Here is a 22253-nt window from a genome sequence, read left to right as displayed (position 1 = left end):
GCTCACAACCATTTATAACTCCAGTTCCAGGGGATCCAACACACTCTTCTGGCCTTCGTGGGTACCAAGCATGTCATGGGGGCAAAACACCATACACATAAAATAAATTTTAAAAAGTAATTTTTTAAAAGACAGAGCCCAAATCTCTTAGTGGACCTGAACAGCTGTCACACTCCTACACTCCTAGACCTTCTCCCCATGACCCATCACTCTGCACCCCAGCTCTGCTGAGTGACTTGTGGCTCTCCTACCACGCTGTGTTCTGTCTCATCCCAGTGGCAGATGCAAGCTTATCTGCAGCCTACAACCCCATCTCAGTCCACGGGTCCTCAGCATTCTTTGCTATCTGGCTAGCGCCTAAGGTCCCCTTAAATTATATTTATTATTATTATATTTGTGTGTATGTGTGTGCTCCTGTGCATTGTGGTGTGCACACAGAGGTCAGGAGACAACTTTCAGGAGTCAGTTCTCTCTTTCCACCTTTCTGTGAAGAGATCTGGGGACCAAATCTAGGTGATCAGCCACTCCAGGCAAGCGCTTTACCCACAGAGCCAGCTCCCAGTTCCGGTTCCTCCTAAAGACCTGCTCAGCAGCCTGTGTGGTGGCTCCACCTGCCATCCCATTACTCAGGGGGTCAAAGCAGGAAGACCACTGTGAGTTCAAAGCCAACATGGGCCACCAAGAGATTTCATGACCCATGTGGGTAACTTAGCAAGATCCTATCTCAAAATAGAAAGTAAAAGAGAGGGATGGGGAGGTGGCCTGGGGGTAGAATGCTTCTAGCATGTGATACAAGATCCTGGGTTCAGTTCCTAAGACAGGGGAAAAAAATTAAACTCTGGAAGTGGGGCTTAGGGACAGCACATTTCTGTAGCCCCAAGCTACTTAAAAGGCTGAAGCAGGAAATCCTGGAATGTAGGGCTAACCTGGACAACACAACAAGATAAAAGAAATAAAGAGAAAGAAAAAACAGAAGGGGTGGGAGTGGCTAACACCTCAGACCTCCTCATGTGTCTGAGATAATAAGCCTGCAAAGGAAGCTGTTGAAAGAAAAACAGTTTGCTTTGAATCCCTTCCAGAGAAGTTGGATCAAAGGTTCCTACTGTTGTCAGGGGTTGGGGACACTGCTCAGTGGCAGGTCATGTGCTCAGAGGTTCTTCCCAGCACCAACAAGAAAAGCAGCAGCTCTTGGAGATGACAACCGCAGGCTCACATAAACAACCAGGAGAGACAATCCTGGGCTCTGCCTCGGACTCCAAGTGCACACACCTGGGAAAACGAGCCCACAGGTCACATTGCCATGGGGATGTCCTCTTGAATCCTCCACCTCGGACACTCCCACCCCACTTCTTTCTTGACGGGCATCGGAAAGCCTTGGAGTGCTTACCTCTGGAGGCTTTGTAAACTTCATAGAAAGAGTAGAAATGGAAGCCCAGGGAGGCAAGCAGGCAAAGAGCCAGTTCCCATCTAGGCAGCATTGCTGGAGTCACTGGTTCCTTGTGCAGCGTGGAGAGTCTCTAGGAGGAAAAGAGACAAACTGGCACCGAGGAGACACTGGACATTGGCCTCTTGATGTCAACCGAGTTAGCTGGCACTCCCAAGGACCTTCACTTTTCAAGGTGACACTGGCATAATCCCAACCAAACAAACCCCCGTTCTCATTGACCGTACTTACCCCTTCCCACATCCAACACACACGCACAGACAGACACAGACAGACAGACAGACAGACACACACACACACACACACACACACACACTCCCCATTTGCCTAGGTTTCTCCCTAGATGTATCACAGAACACATCAAATAATTCCCTTGTGTGGCACACCTGTCTCCCCTTGTGAAAAACAAGGACTGTGATAATTCTTTTGAAAGTCCAAGTAACAGGAAAGCACAGATGGTTTAACCTTCTGATCTTCTTCCTCCTCCTCCTCCTCTTCCTCCTTCTCCTCTTCCTCCTCTCTCTTCTTTTCCTCTTCCCTTTCTTGCTTCTCCTACACATAATCAGCCTCCTTTCTCAAAAAGGAACTAGGGGTTTTTTTTGGTTTTTTTGGTTTCTTTTTTTTTTTTTTTTTTTTTTTTTGGTTTTTTGGTTTTTTGAGACAGGGTTTCTCTGTGTAGCTTTGAGCCTTTCCTGGATCTCGCTCGGTAGATCAGGCTGTCCTTGAACTCACAAAGATCCGCCTGCCTCTGCCTCCCAAGTGCTGGGATTAAAGGTGAGTGCCACCACTGCCCGGCAGGGTTTGTTTGTTTTTTGGGTTTTTTTTTTAACCTGGACACATGAACACTGAGTTCCACACATGATGCCATGTTTATCCCCGTCATGAGTAAAGGAGGGTAAGATTGTGGGTAACCTCTTCTTTTCCTCCCTTATGCTAACCAAAACTGGGAGAGTCCCCTTGAGTCAAGAGGTGAAAGCTATATGGAAGACAATGGAGAAGGCATCCCAGTCCATGACTCCACAGACCACCTCACCCCAAACTATCCTGGCACATCTAGCAAAACTGTGACAAGAAACAGAGACATAATTCTTGGCTGTCAAGTCTCCACTGGTCCAGCACTCTCTATCATGGAAGCTAAGTCTACATTCCAGGTGTCAGAGAAGATAACAGAAAGTTGAGTCCTAAATTCTGCAAATTAGGGCTGGAGAGATGGCACAGAGGTTAAGAGCCCTGGCTATTGTTCCAGAGGTCCTGAGTTCAGTTCCCAGCAACCACATGGTGGTTCATAACCACCTATAACAAGATCTGACGCCCTCTTCTGGCATGTAGGCAGGCATGTATGCAGACAGGACACTGTATATATAATAAATAAATAAGTTTTTTTTTAATTCTACAAATTAAATGACCCCAAGTGTCCCTAAGCAACAAAGAGTTAACTAAATTTAAGCCCTTTTATGCATACGTCTTTAACCCATGCTATAGTGGGCACCAAGTTAAACAGTACAAATTCTTAAGTTCCAAGCAAACATTTCTAATCAGGAACAGTAAAGCTAGGACCAGAATTCCATTTTCCCATTTTGTTTCCCTGGTGGCCCAGTGTGGTAGAGAAGGGCAGAAGAGGGAGCATTTTACACATGACAGAAGTGATAATACCTCATAATCTGGAAGAACTGAGCCCGGTCTAAAGACAAACATTCTATCTTACATTTGTGGAGTCTAAGAAGGTCACAGTCATGGAAGCAAATGGTAAAGCCATAGTGACCAAGTCCTGGGGCAAGTGATCCAAATGTTACCATTTCAGTCAAGCCGGGTAAGAAAACATGCAAGGTGACAGCTATGTGAGTCGTCTGGATTTAATACATCGCAAAAGATACTCACATCCAAACAGCACACTATACATCAAACAGACATACATTTCCAAATCGAAATGAACCACTATGTCCTAGACCAAACCCAGGTCAAGCCCTGCTTCTTCCCAAAGCCACAGCCAGCCCAGTGCAGGCTCATGCATAGAATCCCTTTTCCTCAGAGCCTGACTTGGAACCTGCTACACACAAATTCCTCTCAGACTTCCAAGAGATAGGAAGGAAAGGCAATCTGGGCCTTCATAAGCCATGAGGACAGAAGCCAGTGTCCCTTTACCCAGCACACCTATGGCCATGACCAAGACCTTGGCCAGGAAGAGTAGTCTGGTTTCTCCCATGAGTAATGATGGCCTTTGTTCTCTCAAGGACCCTGATTTCACACATTTCTCCTTCTTTACTACAGCCGTCTCCTAGAAAAGTTTCTGGAATTCTGTAGGAGCAGAGGGGCCATCTCTCCTGTGGTGGAAGGGAATTTTCTGTTGGTATTTTAGTATTTCTCCTGTCATGGAAGACTGGAGTTGGACTAGACACCTGTCTCATGTCATGAAAGATTAGGGAATTGCAAAGTACTCCCAAAAGTGCATAACCGAACATACCTTGTATGTCAAAGGAAAGCACTAGAAGACATACTTTTTCAAAGACACTTTATCTTTTTTTTAATATTTATTTATTTTACATTCCCAACCTCTCCCTCCTCTCTTCCCAGTCCCAGAAGATACTCTATCTTGAATAATGCCTCTGCATGAAGGATTTACCCCCTGCAAAGTACAAAATTCATTTTTATAGCATTTGTTTTTGCTGCATTATAACCTTACATCATCTTAGCTATATTATGCATGGAGTTCACATACACAATGATACATAGTATTAATAATTATCAGAAAAGCCATAGGACAGTCTCCTCCATCACATCTAAAATTTGGATCTGGTCCCTACAGCTTCCACCCAACAGCTTAGGGACAAATGCCAGCATCCAACCCTGTTAGGAGCCACCACTCTGCCTGCCATGTGCTGGTTCAACACCATGGGAAGACAGCCAGGTCCCAGCTACAGTTCCTCATGAGGCTGGTGAATGAGTTATACGTCAACTGCTTAACCCAGGGCTAGCCCTAAGCACTCAATAAATGTAGGCAGCTACTAATTGGTGGATTTAATGCATTGCCAGCCTACTTATCCACAGCCCAAAGTAGAATTAATCCAACTAAAAACGTCTCACCTGGCCACAGCCATCCCACCCGCTCCTGCTTCTCTTCCAGCAATTGGCAGCCCTCAAGTCTTCTTTGGGGCCATTCTTCTTCCTCCTCCATGCTCAGCCTGGGCCTCCCACGCTCAGGGCAGCATGTAAATGGTCTTTGGGCACACCTGGGAGAGATTATCTATACTAGTTTAGCCTCTGGCCATGCCAATTCGGATTATCTAGACTGGATTACCTCTGGCCATGCCTTTCAGGGATTATTTTGTTTAAGTTAATTGAGCTGAGAATACCCACCATAAAAGTGGGCGGCATCACTCCCTGAGAGAAAGTGAGCTGAGCACCAGCATTCACTTCTCTCTGCTTCCTGACTGTAGATGCAACAGGACCAGCAGCCTCACGCTCTTACCACCATGATTTCCCTCGTATGATAGGCCATTTCCCTCGAACTGTGAGCTAAAATAAACTCTTCCTTAAGTTGCTTTTGTCAGAGTGTTTTATCCCATCAACAGGAAAAGAAACCAAGCCCCACCCAGTGCATTCCGGTAACTGCAGACAGTTTGGAACCTTCTGTATACGGGCACCCTTGGCTGTAGAGGGCATCCCATCCCAGTAAACCCCAGCTAAAATAAGTACTCAGTACCACTCAAAAAATTCTAAGTCATGCTATTTTCAGTCAGGGTCATTTGTACCGTCATGTCCTGCCTAGAAAGCCACAGACTGGATGCCTCTCCCATTGTACTTGAGTCTATGTGCACCATGGCTGTGACTCCTGCTGGACACTTACATGCACCATGGCTGTGACAACTTCTGCAGTGTGAGATGCAAGAGCAAAGTAAGCATAGATTTAGCTTTTCCCCTCTTGACAATTTCATGAATAGAAGATGTTTTTACCACAGAGCTCGGCAGCTCCACTTTGACTCCTTTTCTTGCCTTATTAGGAGCTTTCAGCTGGTCTCTGAAAGCAAACAGCGTGGGGCTGCTTAGCGGTATGTCTGAACTGCCAGTCCTACGCTTTGGGGTCATTGTTACTTTACTTAACACAAGCACCCGAGGCTGTGACAGTTAATCTAGGAACTATGCCTACTAAGGGACAAGGTGGGGGAGTGCAGATGTTTGGACCCACTGGAGGGGGGCGCTATGTCCTCTGTGCAGTGGACATATTTTCACACCACTCAGAATGGTACACAATTTAACAGTAGCTAATTGTTCCTTTATGGAATTTCCCATTTAATATTTTTGGATCACAGCCAGACACAGATGATCCGATGTTACAGAAGGGTCCCACTGAATATTTAATTATCTAAAAGTTCCCAAGAATCCTATAAACACTGGCCATCAGCAGGGAGGCCTACCATTTAGGCCCTCCACGGGAAGTGGACACGAAGTCTGGAACCAAACTGTGAGCATTCAGGCATCTGTACTGGCCTGCCCTTGGGGTCCTGACAGGATGCGTCCTCAGCTGCAGTCAGTAAGAGCACCCCCTCTGCGCATTTGCTGTTTCCTTATAAAAGGCAGGTCTTGCCCACCTCCCATCTCTTTCTCTTCCTCCACTCTGCCCCCTTCTCTCCCCTTCCCTCAATAAACTTCCCATGTGGGCCCTGTTGTGACGCCTTCCCGTCGTTTTTAAAATGCATTTGGTGCTGTGACTCACATAGGCTCTCCTGGCAGTCTGAGACGTGCTGGGACCCTGGAACCTGGTCCGCCCTCCGGTGACAGCCTACTTTCCCACCTAACCGATGGATCGCTGGGACTCTCTATCCACCACTGACGACTGGTAAGCCACCCTCCTGCTTCTTCACTCTGGCCAAATCCCGCAAGTGAGGCTTTGTTTCTCTAGCACAGTCCCCGCCTTTTGGCTTTTCTTGAAGTCCTGGTACCAGGTGACTGTGTCTCTCTCAGGCTCTTAGCCCTCGGCCCCTGTTCTTGCATAACGACTTAACAGCTTGTGCCCACTTAATCTGATCCTCCCTGGATCCCTGGGATGCCAGAACATTCGGGCTTTGGATCTTCTCTCCACCTCATCTTTGGGAACTCTGTCATAGACCTCCTCCCTCCCACTGGGATGTCTTCTGGAGAACCACTGACTACTCCTTTCAAATCAAATCTGGCCTCAGTATTGCTTGAACCAGGCAGTCAGGGAACCGAGAAAGAATTCTCCAGTTTCTTTCTTTTTCCTTTGCTCCAAGACCTGCTTGTGTCTCTCCTTCTCTAAATGTTCTGTCTGTTTGCTGCAGTGTCGGGGTCAGATGGAGAAGCCGGCTTCGTCTTGCTCAGCACACTCTGGTTTGCCCTTTCTATTTACTCAACTCCTGTTTAACTCTGTGTGTATGTACACGTAACTATAAACAGCAACCATGTGGCTCTCCTCCATCTTGCTGGTGACCTCATCATGATTTCTTGTGAGCTCCAGGAAGTCGATTTGGATCCATCTTGAACAGCATCTTGCCAAGTCCAAGAGGCACCAGGCAGTTCCACAGAGCCTGGACAGTGAAGTGAAAGAGCCAGCTACCCTCGGATGTGGCCAGCACCCCAGCTGTCTCAGGACCTCCAAAGATGACTGATGCCCCCCCCCCCCAGGCTAGCAGGAAGCATTCTTAAGAACATCCCTGCCTCACCTGCTACCCCTTTCTAACTCCGCACCTTTTTATAAGAAATAAAAGGTGGGAATGTTAGCATTTAGGCATCTGCACTGGCCGGCCCTTAGGTCCTTCCTGACAGGATATACCTCAGCTGCAGCCACTGAGAGCACCCACTGTGTGCATTCACCACATTTTCATATAAAAAGGCCTTGCCCAGAACTCCCATCTGGACCAGAGGTGAGTGCCTGGGGGTATAGTCAGAGAGGCAACTGCCCCTGGGTCCCACCGCTGGACACAGGCCATCCCTGGAGGACCTGACCAACTTGGCCCCAGTTTCCAGCCAATCAGCGGGCCCTGCGGGGAAGGCTCACCTATTCCAAGACTGCAGGCAGACCCTACAGTCTCCACACCCTGCCCCCACACCCATCTGCCAGAGACCCCAGCCACTTCCTGAGAATCAGAGACCAGCCCCCAGCTTCCATCCTGCCCTGGAACTCCCATCTGGACCAGAAACCAGAGGAACTTCCATCTGGACAAAATAAGGAGACCCCAGGGACTTCCCGAGACTCAGAGTCCAGCCCCCCAGCTCCTATCTGGCCAGCACTCTCATCTGGACCAGCGCTCCCATCTGGCCCAGAGCTTCCATCTGGACCAGAGAGAAGCTCCGTAAATCTGTCAGCTCTCTCTGGACCAAGTACACTGATAAGACCAAGAACGAACCCAAGAGGAGATGGGCAGACATCAAGGCAGAAGTACATACAACAAAATAAAGAGCAATACAGCATCACCAGAACCTAGCCCTTCTCCAACAGCTAGACCTGAACATCATGGAATGGCAGAAGAAGAAGAAAACAACCTTATAAGTAACATCATGAAGAGGCTACAGCCTTATATAGAAGAAATCAAAAATAAAGTAGAGGAACAGACAAACAAAACACAGGAAGAACGCTATAAAAAAAACTAGAGGAAAGGACAATTAAAGCAGAAGAAAACAATAAGTCCTTGAAAGAAAATCATGAAAAAGCAAGGGAGACAGTCCAAGACCTGAAGAGGGAAATAGAAAAAAATGAAGAAGACACTAGCAGAAGGTATGCTGGAAATAGAAAATCTGAGTAAACAAACAGGAACTTCAGAGGCAAGTATAAACAACAGAATGCAAGAGATGGAAGAGAGGATCTCTGGTGTTGAAGATACGGTAGAAGAAATAGATTCATCAGTCAAAGAAAACACTAAAACCAACAAAGTCATGACCCAAAATGTCCAAGAAATTTGGGACACCATGAAAAGACCAAACCTACGACTAATAGGGATAGAGGAAGGAAAAGAATACAAACTCAAAGGCACAGAAAATATATTTAACAAGATCATAGAAGAAAACTTTCCCAACTTAAAGAAGGAAATGCCTATGAAGATACAAGAAGCCTATAGAACACCAAACAGACTAGACCCCCCCAAAAAAGTCCCCTTGCCACATAATAATTAAACAACTTAACATACAGAATAAAGAAAGAATATTAAGGGCAGCAAAGGAAAAAGGCCAAGTGACTTATAAAGGCAAACCCATCAGAATAACACCTGATTTCTCAATGGAGACTTTGAAAGCCAGAAGGACCTGGACAGATCTAATGCAGACACTAAGAGACCATGGATGCCAGCCTAGACTAATATACCCAGCAAAACTTTCAATCATCATAGATGGAGTGAACAAGACCTTCCAAGACAAAACCAGATTTAAACAATACTTATCCACAAACCCAGCCCTACAGAAAGCACTAGAAGGAAAATTCCAACATAAGGAAGGCAGATACACCCATGAAAACACAGGCAATAGGTAACACCACAGCAGTAAACCCCAAAGAGGAGAAGTACACACACACTACCACCAAAAAATAAAAATAACAACAGGAAAGAACAATCACTGGTCATTAATATCCCTTAATATCAATGGACTTAATTCACCTATAAAAAGACACAGACTAACAGAATGGATATGAAAACAGGACCCATCTTTCTGCTGCATACAAGGAACACACCTCAAATTCAAAGACAGACACCTCCTAAGAATAAAAGGCTGGGAAAAGACTTTCCAATCAAATGGTCTTAAGAAGCGAGCTGGTGTAGCCATCCCAATATCCAGCAAAATAGACTTCAAACTAAAATCAATCAAAAGAGATGATGAAGGACATTACATACTCACCGCAGGAAAGATCCACCAAGATGAAGTCTCAATTCTGAACATTTATGCCCCAAACACAAGGGCACCCACATATGTAAAAGAAACATTACTAAAGCTTAAATCACATATAAAACCCCACACATTAATAGTGGGAGACTTCAACACCCCACTTTCACCTCTGGACAGATCGGCCAAATTGAAACTTAACAGAGACATAATGGACTTAACTGATGGTATGGCTCAAATGGACTTAATTGATATCTACAGAACATTCCACCCAAACAAAAAAGAATATACCTTCTTCTCAGCACCCCATGGAACCTTCTTTAAAATTGACCACATACTTGGCCACAAAGCAAATCTCAACAGATACAAAACAATTGGAATAACCTCCTGTGTTCTATCAGACCACCATGGTTTAAAGTTAGATTTCAACAACAGAAAAAACTACAGAAATCCTACAATCTCATGGAAACTGAATAATGCTCAACTGAATCACCAATGGGTTAAGGAAGAAATAAAGAAAGAAATTAAAGACTTCCTAGAGATCAATGAAAATGAATACACCACATACCCAAACTTATGGGATACTATGAAAGCAGTGCTAAGAGGGAAATTCATAGCACTGAATGCCCACATAAAGAAGCTGGAGAAATCTCATGCTAGTGACTTGACAGCACACCTGAAAGCCCTTGAACAGGAAGAAGCAAAGTCTCCCAGGAGGAACAGACGCCAGGAAATTACCAAATTGAGAGCTGAAATTAATAAAATAGAAATAAAGAGAACAATACAAAGGATTAATGAAACAAAGAGTTGGTTCTTTGAGAAGATCAACAAGATAGACAAGCCCTTATCCAAACTAACCAAAAGACAGAGAGAGAGCATCCAAATTAACAAAATCAGAAATGAAAACGGGACATAACAACAGACAATGAGGAAATCCAAAGAATCATCAGGTCATACTTCAAAAACCTTTACAAAACAAAACTGGAAAATCTAAAAGAAATGGGTAATTTTCTGGATAGGTACCACATACCTAAGTTAAATCAAGACCAGATAAACCATTTAAATAGTCCAATAACCCCTAAGGAAATAGAATCAGTCATTAAAAGTCTCCCAACCAAAAAAAGCCCTGGACCAGATGGTTTCACTGCAGAATTCTACCAGACCTTCAAAGAAGACTTAATACCAATACTCTTTAAATTGTTCCACACAATAGAAGCAGAAGGTATGTTACCAAACTCCTTCTATGAGGCTACAATTACCGTGATTCCTAAACCAAACAAAGATGCAACAAAGAAAGAGAACTACAGACCCATCTCCCTCATGAACATTGATGGAAAAATACTCAATAAAATTCTGGTGAACAGACTCCAAGAACACATCAAAACAATTATCCACCATGATCAAGTAGGCTTCATCCCAGGGATGCAAGGGTGGTTCAACATACCAAAGTCCGTCAATGTAATACACCATATAAACAAACTCAAAGAAAAAAAACCACATGATCATCTCACTAGATGCAGAAAAGGCATTTGACAAAATCCAACAGCCCTTCATGATAAAGGTCTTGGAGCGATCAGGAATACAGGGAACATACCTAAACATAATAAAGGCAATCTACAGCAAGCCAACAGCCAACATCAAATTAAATGGAGAGAAACTCAAAGCAATACCACTAAAATCAGGAACAAGGCAAGGCTGTCCCCTCTCCCCATACTTATTCAATATAGTACTTGAAGTTCTAGCCATAGCTCTAAGACAACATAAAGAGATTAAGGGGATACAAATTGGAAAGGAAGAAGTCAAGCTCTCCCTATTTGCAGATGACATGATAGTATACATGAGTGACCCCAAAAATTCAACCAAGGAACTGATACAGCTAATAAAAACCTTCAGCACCATTGCAGGTACAAGATCAACTCAAAAGAATCAGTAGCCCTCCTATATACAATAGATAAACAGGCTGAGAAGGAAATCAGAGATACATCACCCTTTACAATAGCCACAAATGATATAAAATACCTTGGGGTTACTCTAACTAAGCACGTGAAGGACCTATATGACAAGAACTTTAAGTTCCTGAAAAAAGAAATTGAAGAAGATGTCAGAAAATGGAAAGATCTCCCATGCTCATGGATAGGCAGGATTAACATAGTAAAAATGGAGATCTTACCTAAAGCAATCTACAGATTTAATGCAATCCCCATCAAATTACCAACACAATTCTTCACAGATCTGGAAAGAATAATACTCAACTTCATATGGAAAAACAAAAAACCCAGGATAGCCAAAAGAATCCTGTACAATAAAACAACCTCTGGAGGCATCACAATCCCCAACCTTAAGTTCTACTATAGAGCTACCATAATAAAAACAGCTTGGTACTGGCATAAAAACCGACATGTGGACTAATGGAATCGAATTGAAGACCCTGACATTAACCCGCACACCTATGAACATATAATTTTTGACAAAGAAGCCAAAAATGTACAATGGAAAAAAGAAAGCATCTTCAATGAATGGTGCTGGCATAACTGGATGTCAATGTGTAGAAGGCTGCAAATAGATCCATATCTGTCACCGTGCACAAAACTTAAGTCCAAGTGGATCAAAGACCTCAACATAAATACAGTTAGTCTGAACCTGATAGAAGAGAAAGTAGGAAGTACTCTTGAATGCATTGGCACTGGAGATCACTTTCTAAATATAACACCAGTAGCACAGACACTGAGAGAAACAATCAATCACTGGGACCTGTTGAAACTGAGAAGCTTTTGTAGAGCAAAGGACATGGTCAAACAAGACAAAGCAACAGCCTACAGAATGGGAAAAGGTCTTCACCAATGCCATATCTGACAGAGGGCTGATATCCAGAATATATAAAGAACTCAAGAAATTAGACATCAAAATGCCCAACAGTCCAATTAAGAAATGGGCTATATAGAACTAAACAGAGAATTCTCCACAGAGGAAGTTCAAATGGCTGAAAGACATTTAAGGAATTGCTCAACATCCCTAATTATCCAGGAAATGCAAATCAAAACGACTCTGAGATACTACCTCACACCTGTCAGAGTGGCTAAGATCAAACACACAGAAGACAGCTTATGCTGGAGAGGATGTGGAGCAAGGGGAACTCTCCTCCACTGCTGGTGGGATTGCAAGCTTGTACAGCCACTTTGGAAATCAATATGGCGCTTCCTTAGAAAATTGGTAATCCATCTCCCCCAAGACCCAGCTGTAGCACTCTTGGGCATATACCCAAGGAATGCTCAATCATACCACAAGGGCATTTGCTCAGCTATGTTCATATCAGCATTATTTGTAATAGCCAGAACCTGGAAACAACCTCAATGCCCTTCAACTGAAGAATGGATAAAGAAAATATGGTACATATACACAATGGAATACTACTCAGCAGAGAAAAACAGTGACATCGTGAGGTTTGCAGGCAAATGGATGGATCTAGAAAAAATCATCCTGAGTGAGGTAACCCAGACTCAGAAGGACAAACATGGTATGTACTCACTCATAGGAGGATACTAGATGTAAAACAAAGATGACTAGACTGCTACACAACTCCAGGGAGGCTACCTAGAAAACGGGACCCTAGGAAAGACCCAGGGATCACCCAATGACAGAAAAATGGATATCTACATGAACAACCTGGATGACAGTGGGAGTAATGAAGGGCAAGATTTGAGGGAAAGAAAGCTTAGGGGAGCAGGAGATCCCAGCTGGGTCAAGAACAGAAAGGGAGAGCGAGGAATAACAGACCATGCTAAATGAAGACCACATGAGAACAGGAATAGGCAGAGTGCTCGAGAGGTCCCCAAAAATCCACAATGATATATCCTCTGTAGACTGCTGGCAATGGTTGAGAGAAAGCCTGATCTGACCTAGTCTGGTGATCAGATGGCCAAATACCCTAACAGTCGTCTTGGAACTCTCATCCAATAACTGATGGAAGTGGATGCAGAGATCCTCAGCCAGGCCCTAGGTCAAGCTCCAGGTGTCCAACTGTCGAGAAAGAGGAGGGACTGCAAGAGCGTGAATTGTTGAATCCAAGATTGCAAAAAGCACAGGGACAAATAGCCAAACAAATGGAAGCACATGAATTATGAACCAAAGGCTGTGGAGCCCCCAGCTGGATCAGGCCCTCTGGATAAGTGAGACAATTGAATAGCTTGATCTTTTTGGGAGGCACCCAGTCTGTGGGACCAGGATCTGTCCTTAGTGCATGAGCTGGCTGTTTGGAACCTTGGGCTTACACAGGGACACTTTGCTCAGCCTGGAAGGAGGGGACAGGACCTGCCTGTACTGAATCCACCAGGTTTAAATGAATCCCCAGGGGTGTCTTGGTCCTGGAGGACATGGGAATGGAGGGAAGGGTTTGGGGGGAAGGTGGGAGTGGGGGCAGGAGGGGGGAGGGCAGGGGAACCCATGGCTGATGTATAAAATTAAAGCATATAATAATTTAAAAAAAAAAAAAAAGGAAAAAAAAAAGCAGGCCTTGCCCACCTCCAGTCTCTTTTTTTTTCTCTTCCTTTGTTCTTGTCCTCAGGGACCAGTCTCTGCCCCTTCTCTCCCTCCCCTCAATAAACCTCCCATGTGGGCCCTGTTGTATGGTGTGACTCCTTCCCATCCTTTTTTTTTTTGTTTTTTTAAGCAACACAAACCACAAACATGGTGTACATTTAAGTTCCATCAGCAAACTAGTCCAGGCCTCTGCAGTGGGCTGGGGATCAAACACAAACACACAGGTAAGTCCAAATGCAGGACCAGGGTCCCAACACCTTATCAACAAGAGCCTGAAGCTGAAGGCAGTGAAACAGACAGAAAGAAGAGAACTAAGGTTGGCAATGCTTTTAAAGTATCTGTGGTTCACAAAATCAAAGAGACCTACACCCATAGAGAAGACATTTTTGCCGCAAAATATTGAGAACTCCTCCGCGACAGTGTTTCTGTGTTAGAGTGACTTCCCCCTCGTCACTCTGTCCTTTAACACCCGCCTGATTCACAGACACCATCACACGGACTCACAACTCCTTTCCTCCTTTCCAGAATTCCACTGAGAGAGAACAGGTCCTCACAGGGACAGGCAGAAGCCAGCACTGACCAGAAATGGGGGACCAGAGTTCCTAGCTCCCACCTTCTCAGAGACAGAAACCCTACCCTGTCCGGGGCAGAGCAGCAAGGCATCTCCCCATTGTTCAATGTCTTCTCATTCGTGTGTGTGTGTGTGTGTGTGTGTGTGTGTGTGTGTGTGTGTGTGTTCATCTGTATGCATGAGTAGCTGTGTGTATACCCTCGTGCAGAGGTCAGAAGGCAGAACTGGGTTTCTTCCTCAATTTTCTCTCCTTATTAAAACACGGGTGTTGGAGATCTGGACTCGGGGTCTCAGACTTGTGTGGAAAGCACTTCACTAAATGGACCATCTCCCCTTCCCATGTCTAACAAGAGGACGACGTCCCTTTGTATGTCTTTCCTACTGTTTCTCAGTAGCTCTGATCTGATAAGAGCACTTTACATGTTAACTGTGCTGAAGATGCAGTCACAAGCATCAATTCTCACCATAATTACAACCCTGAAGGTGTCATTATCTACTGCAAAGGAAACCAAGACCCAGAAAGGTTAGGAAACCTGCCCAGAGTCACACAGCAGAGCAGCAGAGCTGAGATTCTCTAACTTTCCCTCAGCAGCCTCACTTTCTCAGATTCCTTTTTTGTTCTCAAAAATCTATAAAGAAATAGGTCTTTCAGAATGCTGAATGATAGTATAAGCTATCTACATGTAAATAAATTTAAATGTAGGTATAATTTTAGGTACTTCCTAAGGAAACTTGAAAGCCAACTAGATGTAATTAAAATATGCGAGTGTCTACCTTGTCCATTCCTCCAGAGACTTGCTAAGAGATCAGAGTAAGCCATGCTAACTCCTGTGTGTGAGAGCTGGTGGACCACAGAGAGGCAGGCCGAGTGGGGGGCATTTTAGGAGGGATGTGCACTCCAGAAGCGTAAGAAAGTGAAGAGAATTCACACCACTGGGACAACTGCAGCTTTGAGGAGAGTGAGGCAATGGGGCGACTCGGGGCCTCGGCTTCGCCTGAGATCCAACCAGATGGAACAGTACTTGCTTTGTATGCAGAATATAAATTAACATGATTCCCTTCCCCTAGAAAACAAAGTCCAGACTCATGGTGATCCCCACCAAGGCCAACCAACAGGCCCTGCTCTCCGGCCCACATCCTATCAAGGGAGATCCTTCTCCACACCTCGCCCCACCACGACATGCAGGGGGTGATGGACCGACTGGAGGTGACTCCAGGACTCAGCAGAAAGTCTTTTAACACAAACTGAGGGCCTCTAACCCTGCAGCAGGCTGCACCAGTTCCCAGCTCAGCAGCCCCACCCCCACGTCCTCCACTGTGTGCTGGCTTTGAATGGGGATCCTACATGATCCTGGCCTTGTGGGTGGTTCTGCTGACATCACCCTCGGGCCACCTGAGTGACTAGTCAGTGCTCAGCAGATGGAGAGCAGGTGTTGGCTTACCCATGTCTGGCTTTCCTTATTAGCAGATACTGATGCCTCCCACATGTGGGTGGTGTTCCCCCAGCAAGGTGAAGCTGGAGTTGTAATGCACCTGACTGGAATGCTGGGAACCCAACTCTGGTCCTCTAGAAGTGCAGTGTATGCTCTTAACCACTTAGCCGTCTCTCCAGCCCCTCAAGCAAGCTGTTTTTTAATCCAATTGCTATAAACTTGAAAAAATCAAACCAGAAGAAAATTAATCCAAAAGCAAAATTTTATGCTTGGTCCTCAATTTAGCATTCCCGGACTTCCACATCACCCCAATCCTATCATCAAACACAACCCTAAGTCTTTTTATATGAGCATTAAAGACCAGCGAAAGGAAATCAACTTTACAAGTCCCTAATTCAACAAAAACAAAAAAAAAAAAAAATACTGATCTGATATTGCATTTTCTCCCTTGACAGTTCTCCACCTATCTTGAGGCCTTTTAATCACCAATAATATGCCCTCTATACTTCAGACTCCCCAGATTAGGGTAAATCTGAATGAGCCAAATTTCTCTTACAGCAGAACACTTTACATATTTTTTATTAAAGTATACTTTTTAAAATGCAGGCTTTTAAGACATGGACTTGCTGTTGAGGTCAGGCTGTACTCTATCCTAAGTCACGCCATATTGTTTAAAACTAATTTTTCCACAGGCTGTTGCCTCATCCTGAGAGACTCCATTTCATAAGCAGCTTTGACCCCATTAGAGAAGGGTGATTGTGACCCTTGTTGTCCCCGTAGACGCCACCATTTGACCAGCACTTGGAATAGATTGCTAACTTATTTCTAAAGGTAGAAAGGGTGCCACCCCATACCTTTACCAAAGCACACTGGAGTCACATTAGCATATTTAAATCATCCAATCTCAGTTTCGTACAGTTTAGAATTTGACTTCACACAGCGCTAACCTTCTTGGTTTCATTCATTCTCTTCAGGACTGTAGAATGCCCACCGTATAGACAACTAGAGAGCACTCACCCCTGCCACTGTGAGAGGTCAAGAGCTGCTTCCAGCCAGGTCTTTAAATCGACCTTTTGACACCGACATAGGTCTCTCTGCTGTCTATGAATGGGACACCAGCCATAGGGGCTGTTACATAAATGCAAATAAATGACGCCTCAGAACAGACTTTCAGATAGGCCAATGCCCATGCCCACAGCAGCAAACTACAGCACATCCACATCCTCTGGGCACCTGGCTTGCTGGCCTTGTTCATTTTGGCCACTAGGGACTGTCGAGGAGTGGCCAACGTGCTTTCATTTCACGCTCCCTGACTGTTCATGAGGTTTGCTGTTTTGCTTGTTTATTGGGAATTTGGAGGTGACGTGACACCTGCCCAGTTTTCCTATGAATCTGTCTTTTTCTTCCTTGTTTACTGATGACTTTCTACAGCTTGAATGGACACATGTGGGTCTGTGTACCGTGAATTCTTCTCTAACTTGCCTTCTCTTTTTAGAATCCTTAGTTGGTCACCAGGTCTTGCCAGTGTTTCCCATTATAGTTGATGCTGTTTGTGTGCTGACATCATAGAGATGTTTTACTTCGCTTTCTTCTAGAAGCATATGGTCTTAACCTTCTCATGTATGATAAATGGCAATTAATTTTTATATATGGGATGAGACAGAAAAAGATTCAGCCAATGGTGGCTCACACCTGTAATTCCAGCACTCAGGAGGGACTGCTGTAAGTCCAAGGCTAGTGTGGGCTACAGAATGAGGCCTTGTTTCAAAAGCAAAACAAACAAAAAATTATTGCCCATATGGACTTCCCATTGATCCAGCATCCTCTCTAGTTCCTCTTCTCCCCAATGTACTCATTGTGACCCTGTCACCAATCTGAGATAACACATGCATCCAGGCCTACACACTCAACCAGGTATCAGCCACCCAACACTCACTACAGAACTACATGGTGACCAGGGACCTTGGCTCTTCCCAGAGCAAACAACTCCCAAGAAACTATCAGAACCAGCTTATCAACTTCTATTTTTGAAAAATAATCTCCTGGGTTTTGATTGATTTTATTTTTTAATACAGGGTCTCTCCATGTACCCCTCCCTGCCTTGCCTGGAACTTGATATGTAGACTAGACCAGACTGGCCTGAGACACACAGAGCTCCTACTGACTGCCTTCAGAGTGCTGGGATTAAAGGCATACCCCAGCACAATCAGTCCAAGACTAGATTCTAACTTACTCTGTGGATCGAAAAGAAAATAACGTATCTTCCATCATTTAAAATCTTTAATTTCCCTCCCTTAAAAAGGTGTTTTTGTTTTGTTTTCTGTTTGCTTATTTGTTTTTAGACCATGTCTCTTGTTACAGGCTGCCTCCAATGATGTGACTGAGAATGACTGAATACCCCAGTGCTGGACTTAGAGACACATGCCACCATGCCCTTTTTATACAGTGTTGAAGATGCCACCCAGAGCTGAAAGTGTGTTTGGCAGGCACTCAGCCCACTGAGCCACATCCCCTGGCCAAAAGTTTGTACTGCTCATAGGTAGAAGATTTTTCAGAGATCCCCACACACACACTATTCCATAGTTGGGCTTTAGCTGGTTTATTCCTTTTTGAACAAAGCTTTCCTGAGTAAACCCAAGAGGCCACAGCCTGCTATCGTTTTTCTAGAATGCTGGGATCAATTTGCCCCCACATTATTTCATTGTATCCTTTGTATCTTTTTTACTGACTTTTGGTCCCACACAGTTTCTAGTAATTTCCTTGTCAAGTTTCAAAACAATGCTATGTGGCCTTATAAACAAACAAATAGTAGCCCTCTTCCTTTCTCGTTATTTTTGTGATATTTGGAAGATCTTACTACAAAGCTGGCAGGGGGCAGGATTTTAAGCTACACTCCATTTCTCAGGGATACTCAACCCGTGTTCTCCTGTCTTCATTTTTTATCTTAATTTTCAAACGCATCAGCATGATATGGTTCACTAGAGCATCCTCAGGTCATCTCAGGGTATGGGCTAAGCTGCAAGAATCCATTTCCTTCCCTGACACTAGCGTTGAGGAGGGATGAGAAATGTCCCCTCGTTCACTGAACACTAGGTACCCTACTAGGGACCCTGTTTGAGTTTGGAGAACCTTTAGGAAGTGGAGCCTGGTGGGTCACCGAGTCTAAACATTGAGGTTTACAGCCAGGCCACATTTCTTGTTCATTTTCTGCTTCCTGACTGTGGATACAATGTGACCCGCAGCCTCTAACTCCCCTTCCCACTGATGGATTTAACACCTAGTCATGCATGGGGAACTGTTTCTTGTGGGCATTTCGGTCAGAGCAAGTAGCTAAAACAATAACCAGTGATGCCCTGAAACCCAGAACAATTGCTCTTCACTGTAACTTGGCTGGACTGAGAAACACCTGTGAGGCAGGGGAAGCCCACCCCTGTCCTGTCAGTGAGGGCTTTCCAGGGGGGTTAGCCAAGGATGTGGATGGCCCAGACAGACTAAAACAAGAAAGCCTCCTGAGGGCCCGTGCTCCCCCTCTCTGCTTCCTGGCCACCACAATGCGAACTACCCTAGTGCGGCATGCCCTCGCTGCCAGGACATGAGCCAAAACCACTCTCTCCTCCCTAAGTGGATTCTGACATGGATATTTGGTCACCGTGACCAAAAAAACCTCATACACACACGCACTTACCATCACTGAAAGGAGAGATGATGCAGTCCACCCCAGACAGGGTCCCTCTGCAAGTGTCACCCACAGAAGGAACAGAGCGGGGTGTGTGCGTGTGTGTGTGTGTGTGTGTGTGTGTGTGTGTGTGTGTGTGTGTGTGTGTACAACCCAGCAGTTCCCTCTAGGAAGCTTTTTTCACTAAAACAACTGTGAACTTGAGCAGAGGAGACACTTAATGACTAACAGATGTCAGAATGTGGCCAAAATGCTTCAGCCACAGGGGTCCACATCTATGTCCCTGCACTTGGCTGCTGAGGCAAGAGGATTCCAAGCTCCAGGCTGGCATGGGCTACACAGTGAGACACTGTTGCAAAAACAAACAAACCCATTAAATAATAACAGCAAAAACAAACAGAACTTAGAAAGAAAACCACCTCTCAGCAAGTGGTCATCTGAGGTCACAGCCCTCTACTCCCAGGGTGTCCATTGGTGGGATTCAGGGGCTGTGAACTCACATGTACATCTCAGTTGCCCTGTGCAGCCCTGGCAGTCCTGGAACTCACTCTGTAGACCAGACTGGCCTTGAACTCAGAGATCCACCTGCCTCTGCCTCTCAAGTGCTGGGGAAACATGGACTATAAATTTGCAGTGAGTCTGATGAAGCATGTCTGGGACTCCTCAACACACACACAGTCATACAACCACTGTCCTAAGTCCGACAAGAATGGTTGATGGAGGTGTGGGTCACTCTCAATGATGTTAACTGCTTCAAATGATATTTTATTCCTTCAGGCCGTTAATAAAGAGCACTGTATAAATTTGAGTTTTAGTAGCATTTTGATAATTATTTCAATATCATTTATAATCCCTGTACTTTTTAATGTCTTTTACTTATTTTTAAATTTTCTGTTTTGCATTTTGAAACAGAGTCTCATGTCTCAGTGGCTGCCTTGACCTCTTGATCCCCCTGGCCCCATGCAACACCAACCAGAGCTCTTTTCACACCTTTTAAAGTCTCCAAAAAGGCCCATGGCAAGAACTAGGGACTTTATTTCCCAAAGGCCCTGAAGTACAGCAGAACCATATGCCACACACCTGCCCCTGGGTCACAAGGACTGGTGCCCATCACCAGGCAATCCTGCCAACAGCCACCCCGGGCCTTGACCTCACCCAAGGTGTCCCATCTCATTTTCTTCTCCAAAAGGAAGCAAAGTAAAGAAGAGTCCAAACCCCAACCCTAGCACGGGCTAGTGGTGGGGCGGCGGCTTTGAGCACTCTTCACTTCTCCAGGTAAGAACATAGGAGAAAGAACTACAGGCTGCCACCTCTCAGGTCAGAACCGTCTTTAGCCAACACTTAATCCAACAGAGAGAAAAATCACAGGGAAGGTGGAACACGAAAAGAAACACTGGAGGGAGTGGGAGTCTCAGCCCAGAGTAAAAGCCCCACTCCAATGCATCCCATAGCACTGAAGAGGGGGCTTCCGCTCTAAGAATGAAGATACCACACTGCAAGGGGCAGGCGCACAGCAGCGCCCCCAAGCGGAAGGCCCTGATTCAAAAGCTGCCAACACAGTTCCTCGCTCCCTCAAAGGCTGTGTGCACCTAGATTCTGGAAGGTGTCTCCAGTCTTGCCACTGAACCTAAGAGGGAAACCGAGTCCAGAGAATAGAAAGTGAAAGAAATCACTAAGAAGTAGGGAGATGACTCAGTGGTTAAACACAGGCTTGAAGACACAAGTTCAAATCCATGAGATGCACATAAAATGCCCCAGGGCCTATAATCCCCTCCATCTCCAGGGGCCCAGTCTGGGTTTGATTGAGAGACCCTGCCTCACTGAATACGATGGAAGTTTGGGACACACACACACACACACACACACACACACACACACACACACACACACACGGAAATAGAAGAAAAGAGAAAACTCGGCGCTGGGCCGGGCGCAACGGCCATGTCGGCGCCTTCTCCTGCACGGAGCAGCAGGGTTTGCGGGTTCCCCGGGCTCCGCGCCTTTGTGTCGCCGCCCTAGGGCGCGAGGACACGGGAAGCGGAAGCGCCGCTGCGTTTCTCTCCACGTCAGCGGCGAGCCTCCCACGACCTGCTGCGACACCCCAGCCAGCCCCCTGCCTCCGCGCGGGTGAAGTAGTGGCGGCCTCTGCAACCGCAGGCTTCTGCGCCCTTCCAGCTCCACGCGAGCCCTCCCGCCTAATCTACACGCGCGCCCGCCGACACCCCCCGCGCGCGTCCTCGCCGCCCACGCCCCCCCTAAGCGCTCGCCCTCGGATTCCCCACGCACGCCCGGCCGACCCGCTTGCCCGGCCTGTCTAGAGCGGGTGAAGTCACCTGAGTCACCGCGGGCAGAGCTGGGCTCGCGGGGAAGTAGGCGTCCCCCACCTCCCCTCCCGGGAAGGACTCGCCAGCAAGCTCAGCGCGGGTCGGAGGCCGCGGGGGTGAGCGCCTGGCTCTGAAACGCCGCGCCCGGGTTCTCGGACACTGGATTGGCCGGCGCTCTGAACATTTACCCGAGCCAAATCACGCAGATCCCGCCAGAACCTCAGGCGTCCGGACTTTTCCCCAGGTCCCCCAAGTAATGAGTCTAGGGTGAGGGGTGTGCGGCCTGCCCTGCAGCAGGAAGATGGCTAGGCCGGTGAGCAGCTTTTAGCAGTGATGGCTTTTAGAGTCGGGGGGGGGGGGGGGGGGACCTCTGGAAGACCTGGCTTTGCACTCTCTGAGACCTAAAACCATCACTTCCACCTTCCCCAGCACCAGGAGTGCCCGGTTG

The 22253-nt window shown here is 46.0% G+C and overlaps 1 protein-coding gene across 1 annotated transcript in view; it reads right to left on the bottom strand.

Annotated features, from left to right (window-relative positions):
- Positions 1-21995, bottom strand: part of Hhat (hedgehog acyltransferase) — a 266168-nt gene extending 244173 nt beyond the window's left edge. Inside the window, exons 1-2 of the mRNA XM_036202504.1 lie at positions 21815-21995; positions 1388-1517 (exon numbers count right to left, since the gene is read on the bottom strand). Coding sequence (XP_036058397.1) covers positions 1388-1478 — 91 coding nt within the window. The 5' untranslated portion in view covers positions 1479-1517; positions 21815-21995. The remainder of the gene's footprint in view (positions 1-1387; positions 1518-21814) is intronic.
- Positions 21996-22253: the final 258 nt, after the last annotated feature.

Source organism: Onychomys torridus, chromosome 11 (genome assembly GCF_903995425.1).
Source record: "Onychomys torridus chromosome 11, mOncTor1.1, whole genome shotgun sequence".
NCBI classification, from domain to species: Eukaryota; Metazoa; Chordata; class Mammalia; order Rodentia; family Cricetidae; genus Onychomys; species Onychomys torridus.
Note: the sequence above shows the minus strand (reverse complement) of the source record. Positions and strands in the feature narration are given on the sequence as shown.